Source organism: Spizellomyces punctatus (genome assembly GCF_000182565.1).
Source record: "Spizellomyces punctatus DAOM BR117 chromosome Unknown supercont1.7, whole genome shotgun sequence".
Lineage (NCBI taxonomy): Eukaryota > Fungi > Chytridiomycota > Chytridiomycetes > Spizellomycetales > Spizellomycetaceae > Spizellomyces > Spizellomyces punctatus.
In genome coordinates this window covers 54,374-72,353 of record NW_015971543.1, presented here as the reverse complement: position 1 = coordinate 72,353, position 17,980 = coordinate 54,374, and the positions used below count along the sequence as shown (strand labels likewise).

Genomic DNA, 17,980 nt, shown 5'->3' with positions numbered 1-17,980 from the left:
CACATTTCGTTTCTCGCGGAACCACCCTTCAAGAAACCAGCAACCAACTCCCGCGGTCGTTTGCCCTCGCCCCTACGCGTCCGGACAAAGGGTAATCTTGGGGCTTCTTGTAGCCCACCTTTTCTGTGTATAGTATCAAGCTGACTGTTTGCGCGCAGTTACCCATTGTGCATATGGAAAGCAGCGTCGGCCAAGCTCTCATCAGCCTCTCGCAAATGACTGAGCAGCAGCACCACGAACTAGCCCAAAACGCTCAAGGGGCGAACGCACTGCCGTCGACTCCCCCGCTGATGGAACCATTGGTCCAGACAGAACAGGCTCGTCAGAGGTTAATTGAGCAGCTGCACCCTCATATCCCTTCAGAAGCCACCAGCCTCTTGTTTGATGCGGGTTATGAAACCATCGACGCCATTCGCACACTCAACGTTAACTTGACTGACCCAAACAATGATCTCGTTTCGGCCGAGTACTACACAAAGAGAACTTTGAAGCCTGGTCATCGCAAGTTGGTTATTCAAGTAAGCTATTTTTCTTGGAATTGATGGTTGTATTCACTTTTAACGCGTATCGTTGTTAGTATGTAACCAATCCACCATATGGGCTCGATCCAAATGATCCCGCCAATGCAAATGTTCTGGCTGCACTGGGTGCGTCTCCGGGTCCCCGTAAGCGTCGCCGAATGACGGATGAAGGGAGCCCTCTAATGCAGAGTCCACCAGATTTGCCTACTTTACTCGCGTCATTGGAGCGTCACTTGGCAGAGTCACCTGTAACGAGAGCGCTAAGAAAGGATGTGGACTATCGGGTTGGTGTTGAGCATTCTAGGGATGGCCGCGGGGCAGAAGGAGTATGGAAGTGCCTCGTATGCAACTCGCGTCCCGTAACCATTTCGCTTCGAAACGGAGGTCGCCAGCCGCAGCTTTCAAATGTCGGAACTCACTTGAAGACGGTAAAGCACACCACTGCATTGGAGCAGCGCAATGCGAGTGCGCAGTTTCTCGGTGCAGTAACAAACGGTGACCCAAGCCAGATCACAAGCAACCCTGCTGCAGCCGCTGCTGCAGCGGCCGCAATGGCGGCTGCTGCCCAAAACGCGTTTCAACAGCACCAACATCCAGGAGTAAAGAACGTGTATGATAATGTTTCCAATGTGGGAGGTGGACATCTTCCGCAGGTGTCAACTTCGCTGGGGGGTAGCCCGCATGTCTCTTCGACGGCCCCTCAGCAAACACACCAGCACCAATCACATGGACACCCTGGGCATCCGAGTCATCAGCACCCACAACACGGAGGCCACAGTCAGCTCGGATTGGATGAGCGCAAGTCGTAGCTGTGGGAAATGGGGGAAAGTCTGGGCATATCCGATGAGTGAAATATTGCTTGTAATGTGTATTTGAGAATAGGCGCTGGAGTTGTTTTGCTTTTCTTTTCGTAAATAGTTTATGGGGATGCTCGGTTTTGGGCAGTCTCGTGCAGAACTTGCTTCATGAGCAAATGCACGTACTTGGAACTTGATAATATATAATGTTTCTCCAAATCTCTGTGCATCTCACCATTTACAGGATCAGGGCTTGTCGTATTCCCTGGACCGCACTTTAGGGTCAAAGTCAAATGCTGAAAGTTGGAGAGGTTCCAGTGATCCCAACGACGATCGAAACATCAGAGTAAAGGAACCATTGACAATGGCTTAAACGACTAGTGTGTCGTTTTCGGATTATATTACAATTATATTTACAAGCTCGCAAATCATGTACATAAAAGAACCAAAAGTATCCGCATCAGGAGAGGGAAACTTCTTCCCATCCAAGAGGGTCAACCTTCACCATAAAATCCGCCAAAGAAACACCTTTCACACGCAATTTGACTCTGGCATCCTTCTCCTCTGTTCGCGCCCGTCGAGTTCCACATCTGGTGCGTAACCATGGAGCTTGCTGTCCAAAGTCCAGGACAACATAACCAGGAAGAGGTGTTTGAATGTCCGGATGCACATCGAGAATTCGACTCGGATTGACGGCAACTCGGGGGGGATGGGGGTATGGAGCTGTTTGAGAAGTCGCTATACTCCAACCACTGTTTTCCTCGCTATCCGTTTCCTCCAACACCAAAAATCCCTCACACCAATTTTGCACAAACTCATCCAAGTCCATACCAGGCGGCAATGTCAAGGCCCGCTGTCCAGGGTTCAAACTCCAATCCCGTTCAGCATAAAACTCTTTTCCTTCGTTCTGTATCCCATGAGGGTCTTCAAACCCTTCATCACCAAGTTGATCTTCTGTTATCGCATTCGTGCCAACAACGACCAAGAGACCGCCATCCATATCATCCACGGCCAAAACCACGTTCCCGTCACGTTCCGTCACTGCACATATTCGGTCGCGGAGGACAAGACGCTGTTCTTTGGAGACGGGATCCCATAAAGGGACGAGGGAATGTGAGCTTGATGGGAGGGACGACGTACGAGGGTGGAAAGGCATTGAGGATATGGAGGTTGAGGAAGCGGAAACTGAATGGCTGGCTGGCCCGTTGCGCGGTCGAGTCAAAAACGTCAACATTGTGAACCAGTATTATACCCTTTGATACTTTTTGTCAGAATACGTCAACTTTATAACGACGGTCGTCCCTGGCCCCGCAGTAGAACAAAAAAAACCCCCACAAGAGGCTGGGTACACTTTCTTTGCTTGCTGAACAAGACCAACAGCCGTATTTAATGATTGAAAAGCGCGCGGCTGTGTAAGCAAGAATGTGCTCAGCCCTGATCAAACGGTTCAAACCATTTGCTTCAGGATTAATGAAGTTTTTTCAAATTTGGAATATTTTTCCCCCCCAACATGTATCTGTCATGCGATTCGTTCTTGTCGGCATTGATGCATTTAACAGGATTGCGAATGGAAGCCCAAGTTTAATAGCGTGTCGTCCAAAATAGATCATGGTTGACGAGTAGTGTTGTCTCAGTACTTTAGATTTTCATGATTTGGACAAAAAGTGCTCGTGAGAAGGATAAGCTTGAGCTGGTAAAAATCAGGGTTCTAAAAGTGTTAGAGCGGGAAGAGAGGCGGTCAAGTGCGCGGAGCAATATACCGCGCTGAACCAGGCACTCCAGTTAACCATTTGGATAAGCACAAATGCGCCCTCGCACACCGATTTCACAATTTAAAAAAGCGCCAGGCATGGGGAAACGAAATGAGGACACAATTCGCTCTATTTACTTTACAACCCAATGCGCAACGACAGCTTTATGCGAATAAGAGTAGCAACTATGACTCCCTGGAACATTTACAGCGTTCTACTCAAGCTTTGCATGGAAGTGAGACTGGGCTTCCCCTCAAAGGTAGATATTGCGGCCAAGCATCTACTTTGCTTGATGGTATAATCACTGGAACTATGCCGGTAGGAGGGAGGTGGTCGAAGGAACATCCGGCTGAGCACTGAGTGCGGGTATGGCCGGAGAGGAGGTTGTTTTACTCGTTGGAGACTGTACTCCAGCTGGGGCGGCATGGTTGGCGACTACTTTACTGTTGTCGGACGCGCTGGTGGGTGTGGAGGCTGCGGAATCTTGAGGCATGCTCGTTGGTGCCGTCGTCACAGATTCGACAGACGCCGTTTCCTCCGTTCGTCGTCTTTTTACTGGTTGTTCTGGCAATGACTGATGCTGTGCTTCAGCAGTCGCCTGTCCCTCCACATCTATACCTTCTTCACTAGCTGATTCCTCTTCCCGCGGCCTCTTGCGGTCTCGCTCCACGGGCGTCAAGTGTTTTCTCTCTTGCTCCACAGGACGGTCTTGTCGTCGCCAGAAGAATCTAGCAACAGCTACACGTTCGCCATTAGCAAAAGCCACACCCGCTTCCGTCCACTCCAAATCTTGCCATCCAAGGTTTTCCGCATGGACAGCGGGTGCGGGAGGTGAAGGCTGAGTCGGCCGTCCCAGGCCACCTTTGCATTCTGTTAGCTGGTATAATTCAGCTTGGGAATCACCTTCTTTGCGACGGGATAGCTCATATCTGACGAATTCAAATGTGAGCGTCTAGCGGTACGCAAGACATACACAATTTACGACCTACCTTTTACCATACCCATCTTCCAAAAACAAGGTATCCTTTAACATCCTAATGCGCCAGTATGGCCAATCACGCATACGTCGTAGCTCTTCCCCTGTGAACTCGGCTTTTCGCTCTTGCACTTCTACGCGGCGTTGAACTATTTCCTGCGCTCGCTGAGACGCCGACTCTGTGCCGTCTGCGTAATGTTTGCCTTTCTCTCGAGCGCGTTGAAGGCATGTTTCTGAATCCCAAAAAAGATCTCGTAAATACGGTGGCCAGTCTATCAATAATTTTGGCGAGTATTTCAAACTAACGGACGAGAACCTGATGAGTCCAGGGGAGAAACGGTTGAGCGAGTCCCTCGCAGACAATAACTTACCAGGCTTCTCCATCAAAGTCAGAGAAAACAAACGTGACAGTTCCGAAACCTTCTGCAGGCTCTTTTGTGCCCCACCCCCAGTCTCCTTCCCCATCGTCGTCTCCTTGTTCCATAGCAATCAGTTCACGAGCGACGATTCTTGCCATCGCGCTCCATCCCTTGGCACCCGTCTTTCGTCCCTTACGACCCACAGTACCTTTATCAGCCAACACAACGTTCTCGATTCGCACGCTCTCTCCATCATGCAAACCACCCCATCCCCGTGATTCTATTCCGTTACGCGAAGAGCCACTGTACTTGACCAATCTTGGTAGTATCCTCAAAGTCACGTGTAAATCGTGGTCGGGTAGTCCGTCCCGCGGATCTACCTTTCCTGTGATGGGCTCTGGTGGAGGTTGGGGTAGTACGCGCACGGTGGCTGTTTCTGGGGGTACACTGCTCTGCGTCGCGCTATCTTCGACTGTTGTGCTAACCTGTTGGCCATTCTTGTCTTCGTCGTTAGGACTCAACGGCTCCTGCTTAATCTGAGTTTCAGGTTCCCGACGCTCTGTCGTCAATCCCAGAGCGCGGACAGTCTTTGTTACGGGTGAGTCAATTGGTTTGTACCATCCAGAATGAATAATCACTGCATATAATCTCCGTGAGTGAAATGCCACGGCTGAACCTGCGCAGCGACAAACTTACTGCCAACAACATCGGAATCATCAGCGTATACATCAGTTCCCCACACGGCCGATCGCCGCACGGCAACATTGTTCTTAAATGTCAGCAAGTGCGCTGGAATGCGAACTTCGATGGTACTGTAATGATGTTCGCTAGTGAACTGAGGTAGCAGGAAGAGTTCAATATCTTCTACTCGGATAGACCCGGGAACTTTCACGCGGGGACCAGTATAATTAACATGTCCTGAAAGAATTATTTTTAGTTCAATATAATCGCATCAGTCGCTCAATATACCTTCTCACCTAAAAATCTCTCTTCGACATTTTTCGGCAACTTAATTAATCTTTCATCATTCACAACAGCAACATCCCCAGGTTTACGTTTTCGTTTTGCTTCTTCTTTAGCTTTTTCCATATCAGCTTTACGGACCCCCATTATGAGGACACGCCCAAGCGGCTCGCCCGCTTCTGAATCGGGCCCCTTGGTCCGTCTTCGAAGTGCAGCACCACTGCGTAGGTCCTCTGATTCCAAATCTTCCGAATTGCCAGCAGCACCTGATTCGTCCAAGTCGCCATCCCCAGAGCCAGTGTCGCGGTCTGTAGGTGAACCGGCAGAAGCAGCATGTAAAAGTGCTCCGACAGCATGCAGTTCACTGGAAGACGTTCCTAGGGGAGTCGATGGTTCTCCCGCGGAAGATGGTGGGTTGGGTACTCGGGAGAGGACACTTGGTATGTCCTTTCGCTCATAATCTAGACGCTTCACGGCAGAGGGGTAATAGTTGGGACCGTATTGGGATACGCCAAAGGGGTTGGCGGCAAATGCAGGTCCAGTGCCATTCGCTGCTTGAAGAAATGACGCTGCCGGAGGGGGTATCGTTGCAATGGTAGGGTTCAACGCAGGGGACAACCGGGGCGACTGATAGGGTGAACCTCTGCTAGTCACTGATGTTGACGCTGTACCACTGGTTGAAGTGGTCGCATTACCTTCTCTCTTATAGAGATTGGTTGCTGGCGGCTTTGGCACTTTGCTGACCGGAGAACTTGCATTGAATGGCGGTAATGTCATTCTATTACTGGAAAGGAGGCCAGGAGATGACTGTACTATTGCATTAGTTCCACCAGAAGGAGTTAGCACAGAGGCTGAAGAAGAGTAATGCGGAGCACCAGACGGTCCATATCGTGTAGAATCGGATGCCGCGTAATGACTACTGAGAACAGGAGACCCTCGCGTCCGTTCTGGAAGAGCATCAGCGCTAAAAGATTTCAAGGACGGAAGGGTGGGCGGAGCAGTGCCTGTGTATTCGGGTACCACTCTATGTCCAGCGGACGGGAGGATGGACCTATGATCGACGTCATGGGATGATGCTGAAGGAGGCATTGCCCCCGGTGAAAACAGTGGCATTGCTGGTGGGTTTTGTGCTGGACGTCCGGTAATGGAAGCTATACCTAGATACAGCTTCTCATCAGTACAATCCTATCTGCTAGCACCCATTATGATGTAAACCCAATACTCACCAGGAAGTTCCGGCATCGAGTGCATGTAATGCCTGCGACCACCGCCTAGGTCATCAGCGCCTGCCGGCGACCCGTACTGCGACCGATCCCGACTTCCAGCAGATCCAACCGATCCAGTGTCATCCAGTCGCAAGCGCTTGGCACTGTTGACGGGTGGCGGGGGAGACGCCTCAGATCCAGATCTCCGCATATGCCCATGAAGAGATGGCGGCGGCGGGGGCCCACCACCGGCAGCAAACGAGGTGAGGCTGGAGAGTGGTGGTAAATTATATCTTTCAGATGGAGCCGCTGGTGAGAAGGATGGTAGTGAAAGCGAAGAATCTGATCCGTATCGATGAGATGCTCCACTCCCTGCATCAGGCGAGTGGGATCGCTTTTTGGATTCCATGTCTCCTCTGTCCATGGTCCCACTGGTCCCACCTCAACATGAAATCGCGGAGAGGGGAACGTGTCGCAAAAGCGCTGCTGAGATGGTAGACGCAGATCAGTGTCACGATCAGCAAAAATGCAATTGTCAAAAGACAAACAGTCCCAAGTCTATTGGTAAGAGTATCCTCAATGACAATAGTGGTTCTCGTTTTCCCAGCACGCAGTCCCAGATGCCTTATCTACTTGTCCCAGCTGAACGTGTCTCGGCATTGGGATCTCTGTCTCTCAAGGTCCATACGCACACACAGACAGACACACACCTGGAATCCAAAACGGGAGCACCAATTTCAGCAAACTGACAAATAGCGAAAAAGCACTGTGCTATAAAAAAAAAAGTCAGATCAAACACGTTCGACGACCAGAGTTCGAGAGACACGCGATTGGCAAACCTGGTCAAAAGCGCGGCGACTGCACTCGCAAAGAGTGACTGCTCAACAGCTCAATGAAGCAAATATCTAGGAGGAGCAAAGCAAAACAAATGCTCCACCGCTGTCGCAAGCCGTCAGAATCTACAAGGTCGCAGCGACAAAAGGTGGGGGGCGGGAATCGAAAACGCAGAAGGGCTTTTCAAAACCTCGCATCTCCAAAGGTCTGGTAAAGCAACGAGCTGTTAGGGCTACAACCCTCCCGATGTGTGCTGCTTAGTAACTCACGTGGCTTAGCACGTTCCGAAGATATGAGGCTTGTTGGAAGGGAAATCAACTATAAGCTGCATCTATAAGTGGTGTAAAATCCAAGTCATCAGCCCCCTCCTCCAATGATATACAGGCTAGACTAACCGACAATATACATGCCTATTCCAGCTGTTGGCTATCACTAGATGTCCGACTGGGCTGCTGAAGCACCAAATCAAATCCCCACTCGCTTCCCCCGCGCCCGTACCCTCCGCTGCCGGTTCCATATACCTTGTCCCAATCCTTTAACTGCTTGCTCAATTCGGCTCTATCGCTCAGAGATGGTCTTACATCTCCCGATTCGAGGACAGTCTTAAAGTCCTCAAGAGTAATTGACGGTCGTACTGTGAGATCTGCACCGGATTCGACGTGCGGTCGAAGAGATGCGTATGCTGAAAGGTTTTGGAGGGTTAGAATGTTGGAGAGCACGAAAATAGAGAGACGGTAAACGTACCAGCGGCTATGCAAAAGTTGCGTAAATCGCTACCACTCCACCCATTCGTCAAGGAGGCGACTTCCTCTATAATTCTCTTTCGTTCCGCTGGTGTATTTTCTCCCAAAGGATCGTCCTTTAACTTAATCCCTAGAATCTCACATCGAGCCTCATAATCGGGCATATCAACCAAAATCCGACGAGGAAGTCGTCGAAGCACCGCTTCGTCCAAATCAAACGGTCGGTTTGTTGCACCGACTACGATCACGCCATTGGAGTCACTTTGCAACCCATCCCATTCTTGCATAAATTCGTTGATGGTATTGGTGACATGATGGGCTTGATGTCTTTGTCGGGCACGTAGTAGGGCGTCAATCTCATCCACAAAAATAACGCAGGGCCTGAGCTTCCGAGCCAAGGTAAAGAGAGACTTTACGTTCTATTTGTATGTATCCGTCACATGTAAGTATTTTCTGGATATTCCAAAGCAAATTTGAACCCCGACTAGACGCACCTTTTCATTCTCGCCAACCCACATGCTCTGAATGTCACTCATTTGAACGTTGAGAAAATTCGCTCCAGACTCTGCGGCCACAGCACGCGCTAGTAATGTCTTTCCAGTTCCTGGTGGACCAAACAATAATATACCCGTCGTGCTTTGCCTATGGACCAACTCCAACTATAAATATTTTTACATCAGTTGCTAAAAATCGTGATTTAGAACCCACCGTAGAATACCCGTTTCAAATAGTTCAGGTCGTTGTAATGGTAGTCTTATCAGCTCTTGAATCGTCTGTTTGGTCTTCTTCAAACCTCCCACTCCTTGGAAAGACGCCACAGCCGGATCTGGTTTCACCAAACACTGGCCCAACAACTGCTCTTCACGCTGCGAAAGTCGCGTTCTGTCACCAGGGTTCTTGAACACACCCGCATATGCAGTCCCATTCTTCATATCCTCAAGCGTGTTTCGTTCCAAAGAGCCAATGCTGCATGCATTAATGAAATCGTCTGGGGTGACGCTCAAGACGGCATTGTTTTTTGATTTTCGTCGTCCATCAGGTTTTCGTTGGCGGTAGGCGTCAATGCTCAAAAACACTAATGTTTCGACTTCGAGGGGGGAAAGGAGACGGTCGCTAAGCAGCGCAAGTGAGGCATTGGAGGGTCGCGGAGGTGCTGTGATCAATTTGGATAGACGCTCATCTGCCAGAGGGAGCTGAACATCCGCTGCTCCCGCCGCAAGAGCAAGTTCCCGTTTGTTGGCATTCCAATACAGTATCCGCAGATCATCTTCCAGCTGATTCTGTAGCCTCTTTAGCTCGCCTCCCGGAGGCGGGAATACATTGACCGCAGTCACCCCAAGATACTTATCAAGCGGCGTATCGTACGACAGCCCCTTGGGTCGCCGCCGTTGGCCACCCAAAATGTTGAAACCGCCAGGACCCCCAGGCTCTTCATCAGGTGGGCCATCTTCCTCACCCGAGTTCAGAGCTTTAATCAGATTCCCTATGCCACCCATCCGATTTCCTTGATTAGACGTCTTTTGAAATGTCGATGTATGTGGTGCCAACAGCAGGATATTTGTTCCCTCGTCCCTACACTTCTCCAGGCTCTTTGAGAGTAAAGCAATCAGATCTGGCAGCTTGCCTTCCTCACTGGTAAGTAGCGCGAGGAGATCCTCATAATAAATAATGACTGGTCGGCCAGTGCTTTCTGCAGCAATCTTGTCGAAGAAGATCGTAAAAGCATCGCCGATAAGTTTCTGTGCATCTCCCAAGGGTTCCGTAGCTCCAGTTCGGTTTCGGGCAAGTACTAGGCGTTCGCCCTTACTGTTCTGGTAACCCTTGAACCAAGCTGTTCAAAACCTCGCATTTCAGCATCACTCTCATAAGCTTCAAAAAAGATCAACACTTACGATAGGGTACAGACGGCACATCTTCATTCAAATCCGCATCGTCTTCCTGCGGTTGTGCAGATATATTACCTCCACCACCCAACGTTGGCACCAGCTGGACTGCGAGCATGCTCGGAGCTCTTCTCCGACCCATTGGCCGCTGCCCCCCTCCACCTCCATACATCCCTCCATGCTGATCTGTCTTTAACGGTGGCCCAGTGACAACCTTATGCCCAGACAATCGTTCAAATAGATCGTCATTGGTGACAGATACAAACAAGGCATTGTTCTCGGCGGCCACTGATGTGGCCAAAGTTCGAAGATATATTTCCGATCCTTTCAGGGGACATGTCAACAGAACGATTCCTTCACGAAGATAGGGAAGTCGTTCAACATGAGCTGCGTGCAATGTCGGATGGAGCATAGTAGATACAGTGGCCCGCAGTTGCGAGACGGTACTGGGGTGAACCGGATATGGGAAGGTATCGTCCAGTCGGTGAGCGTTCGCAGGCACTTTCATCAGCTGTGGCAAATTCCTTTCAATCGGCATAGGGCGCAACCCGACCAGATGTTGTAACGTCACCGGCGCAACCATGCCATGCGACTGTCCACGACGGACATGCTGTTTCTTCTCCTTGTTCAGTTCAGAACCCTTCTCTCTTGGCACAGTTGTGTACTTTGCACCACCAATAAAAGAGTTTTGCGCAAAGTTAGCAGCTGCGCTGCGGTTCGCTTCGACTTCTTCTTCAGTGGGCAGCTCTTCCGCGTCCTGTTCAGCGCTGGCTTCACGACCATCTTCTTTCGGGTCGCTGTTTGGAGATCCAGGTTGAGAATGTATGTGTCGAAGGGCTGCGTATGGAGGCCGTATTTGTGTAAAGGCTTTATGTATTCTTCTAGTAAGCATATTGGATGAATATTGACCAAGTGAGGTCATGACCAAATGACCCTCCCAGCTGCAAAAGCAACGTGAGGCAAGTTGAGGTTCTGCTTGGCTGACTCATCCATCGGTATCTATGGCAACTGCGCAAATTACGCTAACCAACTTTCCCAACTCTATCCCGCACCAGATACCACATGTACAATGCCCAAAAAGTCTAACGCTACGTTTGCGTATCGCTCTTCACCAACTTGTCGTCATATCCAAATGTCTTTAAATCCTTCCACGTTTCATCCTCATCGCTCAAAGTCTGCAAGTGGTACATATCCAGGAACCCTTCCAGCGTCAATTTGCCGTCTGCAGTAGTGTCAAAGGAATCACTGAGTTCCTCAATGGTTGCCTCATCAAACTTGAAGTTTGCAGTCATAATGAGAAATGGTTACAGAGAGCAAGATAGACCTTGTATGTACCTTTTCGCCATTGGCTGCGATAGCAAATGCGTCAATTTCCGCTCGCGATAGGTTCCCGTCCTTGTCTACGTCAAAGCGGGAAAAGATTTCCTTGAGAGCAGATTCTGCTGCGGGAGTGAAGACGTCGTCGTCGGTGAGTAAGGGGGCGCGAGCGTCGGGCATGGTTGTTTGGAGGAGTAGATAGAAAAGGCTTACGATACCAGAGTTCTTGGATGAAAAGAATTAAAAATCGTTCGAATGCATGCTTGATTTGCCACAATTTATGGCACACACACTGTATTCGGCTACATTTCAACAAAAATCATGGTTCCAGCCTGTCCAGACTAGAAATCATTTACCAAAGCATACAGATCATTGTTTTTTCAACATAGATAACAAATAAAAAGCTATTTACAAGGATGAATTGCCCCGCAATTATCCATCTATAGTATCTACAGCGATGCACCAGTGCATAGATCAACTTCAAAAGCCGCCAAATAGATAGCTATAAATACTCGCACCGAGAACTTTCCAGTCCAGCGCTGTGGACTCGGGTCTTGGGCAGTCATAGATCTTGTCTAAAAAGCAGCCAAACACACGCTCATAAATACAAGGGCGGCTCCCACCGTCCAACCTCGAACCAAGAGTTTCTGTCCAGCACTGTAAGCTTGGTTCTTGGGTATGGGTGTACTCTGAGCAGCGACCGGCACGATCTGGCTCACGACCTTTGTATCAGAGTTGTCGGCAGAAGGAGTTGGAGTCGGGTATATGGTTGCCGCGGGTTCGCCAGTCTTTGTTGTGGGGGGAATATTGGCAACATTCGTAGTGGGGTATACGGCATACGACGCTGTCGACGTCGTTTTCTTGGCATTTGCAGCTCCCGGTTTTTGTATGGGGGGTAAGGCATTGGCGGGTAACAAGCATCTCTTTCCAGTAGTGCATTCTTCCGCCGAGCCAAAGCAAACGCCACCACACAATGCAGAGTCTACTACACGGTAGCGACAGACCTGCGGATCGAGCGGATTGGAACCAGGAAAGACACTCTGAAAGCTCGTCCGCGCAACATCTAATCCAGCTGCACCTTTCTGGTCCACAGCAAGAACGTAGGTGGATTTTGTAGATGTGGAGTTGCCATCCGGCAGGATCTCGAGGCATGCGTTGCAAAGTGACTCGCCCAACCCTGATACGGCGGTGATGCGAGCTGTATTGAGAGCACTGTATCGAATACCGCACCACCCTGGACCTGATGGTAATTAAGAATAGAACTGTGTGAGCAATGGCCGATCTCCCCGCAGGCGCGCGCGTCAAATAAACAAGAACACGCACTGTTATCATAGGCTTCTCCTAAACGCTCTTGATCTCCTTCATAGTCATGAAATGTGCATGGAGCAGAGATCCACTCTGATGGAGCAGCTCTAGCCGCAATAGCAGCAACAACAAGCAGAAAAGTAGAGTACGTGATGCCAAACATCTTGCAACAGAGGTTTTTTTCATAGAAGTTTCGCGATGAAAATATCAAAACTATTGTCAAATGTGCAAATCTACACTTGTGGACGGGGCATTGGGGCATCCAGCAAAGCCTTTTATATTCTCCCGTCCAACAAGTCCGCTTGCGCACCGCTACGACCGCGCCCATCCTGCGGACGATCGGCGCTGAGTCTAACCCGTGGGAATCTTTTCACACTTCAAACTGTTCTTTACAAGAAACAAATCTCAACTAAAAAAAAAATAAAAAAAGATGCAAGTTTCACAAACCTCAATAAACTTGTAAATCATCTCGGCCAGTGGCTTTTCCGTTCATTCGTTCATTGAATGGCTTGCCTTATTTGCCCTAATAAGGAAACGCTAAGCTTTTTATTTTTTTGCTTTTATCTGTTGTCTCGCGTGTCTCTTTCCCAAGAGTTGCCTTTTTTTGACATGATCGGCGGTCGGGCCGGTGGGCGCAACGAGCTTAGCTTCGCGCCTACCTTCACGCGTGGCGAGGAAATGGTGAGATCGTCCAACGCGAACCATCTCCCTGTCCCCAGCATTTCCACCACACAAAGGGTCGGTGTCAATATTGTCGTATCCCAGGCCAAAACAGGGTGTAAGGGTGAACGATGATGATTATAGTAAGCTGAAGTGGCACGAGACATGCTCAATCCTGCTCCCCATTACACTCCAGTAAAGGATGTGGGTTGCGCCCGTCAACTATCAGCTCAGTTCGACATATGGAACAAAACAGAACCAGTCTCAAAAAGGACAAAACTTGCGCCCATCCACCAGCAGCTTCCACCCTGTGAATACGAACAAAGCAATAGCTTCTCCTACAATGCAATATAATGGGGTATCTCTATTATCTTTCTCATCGATACTGCTACCGACTTTCCCAAATATTTAGTGTCTTTTCGGATGAATCTTTGAACCACCTACGGAATGAATTCATGTCAAATAGGATGTAACAAAAACACGCTTTGAAACATTGAGACAGTTCATGTACCTAAGCGCTTAGGGCAATTCACGTGTGTGGAAAATGAAACCTTTTTCTCTAATGGAATTTGGTTACATGAATTGGAAGTTTGTTTTGTTTGTCTCTTCTGTACCTGAAGAGATGATCCCACCAAGTAAAAACCAAATCGCTCTCCTTGCAGAAGGAGGTGGGAAGCGCGAACCAATGAGCAAAGCGTCCCCTTTAAAAAAACATTTATTAATTTCCAGGGTGATCAACGCATATCATGACGCTAAAGTAGTGTAGAGGTGACAGAAACTGGCACTAGCTACTACACCAGGGAATAAACCGGCGACAACCGGTTCGGAAAAGCTATCTAACTACTACTAGGCAATTATACACGCAATACGTAACGGTTGTTCTAACCGGATAACTGCCCACCACCACACGCGGTCCCTACTAGGCCTTGATCCAGAACTCTTGATGGCATTGAAGCCAGACTCTTGCAACCAGGAGCGAATCGACTGGGCAGCGTCACAAGCTGGTGGATTTTCAGTGACAAGGCTTGGAGACTAAAAAAAACTGCATGTCAGCGAGGTGACCCGATGACAAGAAATCCAAGAAATGCCATCGATACATACCAACCAAGCTCAACTAATGTGGCAGTATAATAGTAGGTTTTGTTATCGGATCCGATTGGTTGCCGCTGGTTCTGATCACGGTTGCTGTCGGGCGGTCGAGGTCCTCGACACCACCACATCGGCGTTCTCATGGTTGACCGAGTCGCGATGAGGTTGTGTGGGTCGCAATGAGCGTTGCGCAGATGCTTCGAGTCGAGGATGGGTAAAGAGGAAAGAGGGAAAAGGCCCCCCTTTTATAGACCTTTGGCATGCGCCTCACCGCAGTTTAAAAAAAAAACACTACAATACATGCCACACCAATCTGAGCGATAGAGGGGGGTTCTGATTATGCGATATGATTAACCGGATTAATCCGGATAATAATGGGTCCTAGTGCCATTTTCAATCGCCGCCAAACTATGAAAGGCTAAAAGCCAATTGACGCGAGTGCCGAGGGGGGTCCGCATGGTTCCTCCAACCTAGAGTCTTATTATAATAAAGAAAAACGAAAAACCATTGTACAAAATAACGGTTGATAACTCCAAACCCGCACAGAAGTATTAGACACCATCTCCATATCCCATCATCCAACCCTCTACCGACAAAAGCATTTCGACGGTAACTCGGCCAGACAGAAAAATATGAAAGAGAAAAAAGCTCCAGTAGTGAACATTAAAAAAAAAGACAAGTAAAAGAAAATCATCACCAATGCTATAGCTCCCCTCTCCCATCAATTAGTACACCCTCCAGAGGGACTGTACTTTGTACCAATGAATCCCTCTCCCCCGCTCTCCGACTCTTTAATATTGTTTCTGTCCACGACCCATCCGATCCGACATTACCCTTCGCCTCCATCATATCCCCCATCACCACCACATCCAGTAGTTTGTAGTCATTTGCAAGGCTAACCAACCCCATTCCCGCAGATGCCCGAACCAGATATCGTCTTGCGAGGAAATATGTTGCAGTAGAGTACAGTGCACCGACGAATAGATCGACCATGTAGTGATGTCGTAGATACATTGTCGCCCACCATTGCCAGCACATGTATATTACGAGCACGCCTCCGAGGCGGCGGGAAAAATGTATGGCAAAGAGCATAATCAAGACGGCGAAGCCGCTGTGTAGTGATGGCATTGCGCCAAAGACGAGCGGAGAGTTGTTGAACGCAGATTCGTACATGTGGGTGCCGAAAAGCTTGTCCACACGGGCGAGACCACCAGGGTTCCCAGGCATGGAATATGTCGCAGGCGCGAAACCATAGAGATCATTGTACCCTGAGAATCAAAAAGGTTAAGATTGTGCTTAAATAGACAGCTATGCCTGATCAAACACTTACATGGAGCGGCAGTTGGAAATAAGAGTTGGGTAATGACGCCGAGACTGTTTTGTACACCAAATGCCTGAGCAAACACAATGGCCGTCTTTACACCTGCGTGCCACCACAGCCAGATGGCAAACACAGCAGGGGATATGTAGTGCAAGAGACCGTAGGGTAAAAAGGCGAGCACGTCGGCGACTGTGGAAGGTGTTGCCGCCAAGTCTCTTAGTGCACGTAATACGAGAGGAACAAAGAGGAGAAAGGTGGAAAATTGCGAGCCAGTGACCAACCAACCCCCAGCAACGAGGACAGCAGAAAAGGATAAGAGTCCGAGGGAGTTGTCAAACAAGAGTTCATCCAAGGCGGGAAGGACGTCGACGGAGATGCCTGGGCGCCATGATGACGGAATGAATTGCGCGCATGTGAACAAGAGAAGCCATATCCCTATTGGTAGGACGGCCAATAGTGCGGTTTTGACAAAGCTGCAGAGGGGCGAGCAAACTCCGTTTGCCGAGTGGAAGCAGCCGCGCGGTTGACAAAAGCACAGTCGCCGTAATGATGTTGAGGCGGCCATGTGCTTGCTATGAGTGCGGTGGTCTGTAGAGCGGAATGGTGATTGCGGGTTTGAAAATGAGTGGTCGCGTAAGCGGGTGTGAGGGAAGAGCGTGATCCTTCCTTGTAGACGTTAAAGGTTTGGTGGCGTTTTCGATTTGCTTTTGTCCGTCGTCGTTTTGCGGATGGCGATGTCAAAAAGCAAGTGAGGTGCGCAGGACGTCACGCGGAAACGATGCGGTGTGTGTGTTATCTCGCTGTTTCGTCCAAAGAACAAGGGGATCGTCCGATACCACACTAGTAGTAAATGTGTTTTTTGTTGCGTTCGTCAGGGAGTCTTGAAGGAGGAAGGAAGGGAGGGGGAGAAGAGAGTGAGTATATTTACAAAGGTGAAAGTGGAATAACCTTCCTCCCGAACGCAAATAAAAAGAAAAAAAGGTTGCCAACGGCAAGAAGCTGGCAAGTTGCTCAAGTGCTTTTTTTCCCACGGCGCAATTGACTAACGGCGGATTAAAAATCTCTCTTTCTCTCTCTCTCTCTCTCTCTCTCTCAAACTTCTGGACATGAGTCACAGCGTCATGATTTTCCACAAGAGAAAAAAAGGAGTAAAATTGGCAGAGCTTTTTTTGGGGCTACTCGGCCCTTCTCTCTCTTTCCCAACACAGCATCACACTGCAAAATGGGTGTAGCTCTTACCTGCTTCAGTGCATATGACCTTCCTATTTGATCTCAACGTCTACAACTACTGTGTTGAACGGGTTTGTGTTGAAAAGATTTGCGCGTTTTGTTGTAATTCTTCTTGTGTGGGCTTAGCGGTAAAACCAATCTGTCGACTGATCGAAAATGAGGAAGTTTGAACACTTTCGGATATCCGGTCTCAAAAGAGTGTTCTTGTTGGTGAAACTTGAGAGAGGCTGCCTGACAAATCTCTTTCTTGCCGCGTGGCCGAGTCTTTCCGTGTGTAAGGCAAAGAGAAAATGGGGTTTGACTAATCCCCTTCAAAAGGCTATGAGGAAGGAAAGGAAACGGCCAGATCACAAAACAAAAACTTGTGTGTGTTCTTGTTGGTCAGTTGTTTGTCGTTGGTCGTCGTCGTCGTTAAGAAAGAACAAGGCGATGGAGGAAAAAAACAAAGAGAGCCCAGTATTTATCTTGTTGAAAACTGGGTATTTCAATTATCCCGATAACATCCCCTAGTTCAAAATGAAGAAGAGAAGGGGGGAGATGGAAATAAAGCGTTCCTCAAAATGCAAGAGGGAGAGAGAGAAAAAAAAGGGTAAAAAAAAACACTGCTCGCTTATTATTTTCATGGCTTTGGCCCGTCCTTGCCCAAAAAAAAAATTACCATTTCCCGCGCGCCCAAAAGTCCGATTTCCAGATCTATGGAAATGCCCATCTTGCAAGCATCATAAACTGTTCTGCCAGGAACTGCAATCATCGTGTCTCACGCACGGACCGGGACCTCCTTGCTGCAGAATCGGGTAGCTGGGGTATGTGAATATGACATGAGTTGAAAATAGTGACAGATATCTGAAAATAGAATGCCTCTTAGAGTCGGGGCACGTTAGTATTGTTGCTATTTTGTCATTGCCAAGAGTCGCTTAGTGCGCGCTTGTCGTTGGGATATTTTTGGCAACTACCACAAGAGAAACTTTATAACCCAGTTTTGTGCTTTTGGATGGTTGTGGTACTTTCAAGACGAGGGGCAATTCA

General features: G+C 48.9%; 7 protein-coding genes across 8 annotated transcripts; 1 reads left to right on the top strand and 6 right to left on the bottom strand.

Annotated features, from left to right (window-relative positions):
• Positions 1-7: 7 nt before the first annotated feature.
• Positions 8-1,537, top strand: SPPG_04358 (the record flags this gene model as incomplete). Of its 2 annotated transcripts, XM_016752597.1 has the most annotated exons (3): positions 29-91; positions 159-518; positions 578-1,330. In XM_016752597.1, the coding sequence occupies exons 2-3, from the start codon at positions 174-176 to the stop codon at positions 1,328-1,330; spliced, it is 1,098 nt and encodes a 365-aa protein (XP_016608050.1). In that variant the 5' UTR covers positions 29-91; positions 159-173. The 2 variants fall into 2 exon arrangements, with proteins under 2 accessions (XP_016608051.1, XP_016608050.1); XM_016752598.1 differs by having other exon boundaries at positions 8-518; positions 578-1,537.
• A 144-nt stretch (positions 1,538-1,681) lies between these two features.
• Positions 1,682-2,706, bottom strand: SPPG_04357 (uncharacterized protein). The gene has a single exon (XM_016752596.1). It carries the CDS (start codon positions 2,550-2,552, stop codon positions 1,779-1,781), a length of 774 nt encoding a protein of 257 aa, XP_016608049.1. The 5' UTR covers positions 2,553-2,706; the 3' UTR covers positions 1,682-1,778.
• A 424-nt stretch (positions 2,707-3,130) lies between these two features.
• SPPG_04356 (uncharacterized protein) lies at positions 3,131-7,625 on the bottom strand. The gene is made up of 8 exons (XM_016752595.1): positions 7,412-7,625; positions 7,283-7,343; positions 6,594-7,058; positions 5,382-6,524; positions 5,101-5,322; positions 4,417-5,041; positions 4,059-4,346; positions 3,131-3,998 (listed from the first exon to the last, which is right to left on the bottom strand). Exons 3-8 carry the CDS (start codon positions 6,994-6,996, stop codon positions 3,380-3,382), a joined length of 3,300 nt encoding a protein of 1,099 aa, XP_016608048.1. The 5' UTR covers positions 6,997-7,058; positions 7,283-7,343; positions 7,412-7,625; the 3' UTR covers positions 3,131-3,379.
• A 191-nt stretch (positions 7,626-7,816) lies between these two features.
• SPPG_04355 (uncharacterized protein) lies at positions 7,817-10,954 on the bottom strand (the record flags this gene model as incomplete). Its single annotated transcript, XM_016752594.1, has 5 exons — positions 7,817-8,088; positions 8,151-8,568; positions 8,644-8,791; positions 8,858-9,980; positions 10,042-10,954. The coding sequence occupies 5 exons, from the start codon at positions 10,952-10,954 to the stop codon at positions 7,817-7,819; spliced, it is 2,874 nt and encodes a 957-aa protein (XP_016608047.1).
• Positions 10,955-11,120: 166 nt separating this feature from the next.
• SPPG_04354 (uncharacterized protein) lies at positions 11,121-11,529 on the bottom strand (the record flags this gene model as incomplete). The annotated part of the gene is made up of 2 exons (XM_016752593.1): positions 11,121-11,306; positions 11,368-11,529. 2 exons carry the CDS (start codon positions 11,527-11,529, stop codon positions 11,121-11,123), a joined length of 348 nt encoding a protein of 115 aa, XP_016608046.1.
• A 168-nt stretch (positions 11,530-11,697) lies between these two features.
• Positions 11,698-13,050, bottom strand: SPPG_04353 (uncharacterized protein). The gene is made up of 2 exons (XM_016752592.1): positions 12,673-13,050; positions 11,698-12,589 (listed from the first exon to the last, which is right to left on the bottom strand). Exons 1-2 carry the CDS (start codon positions 12,980-12,982, stop codon positions 11,925-11,927), a joined length of 975 nt encoding a protein of 324 aa, XP_016608045.1. The 5' UTR covers positions 12,983-13,050; the 3' UTR covers positions 11,698-11,924.
• Positions 13,051-14,837: 1,787 nt separating this feature from the next.
• Positions 14,838-17,518, bottom strand: SPPG_04352 (uncharacterized protein). Its single transcript, XM_016752591.1, has 2 exons — positions 15,734-17,518; positions 14,838-15,671 (listed from the first exon to the last, which is right to left on the bottom strand). The coding sequence occupies exons 1-2, from the start codon at positions 16,287-16,289 to the stop codon at positions 15,106-15,108; spliced, it is 1,122 nt and encodes a 373-aa protein (XP_016608044.1). The 5' UTR covers positions 16,290-17,518; the 3' UTR covers positions 14,838-15,105.
• Between the last annotated feature and the right edge of the window lie 462 nt (positions 17,519-17,980).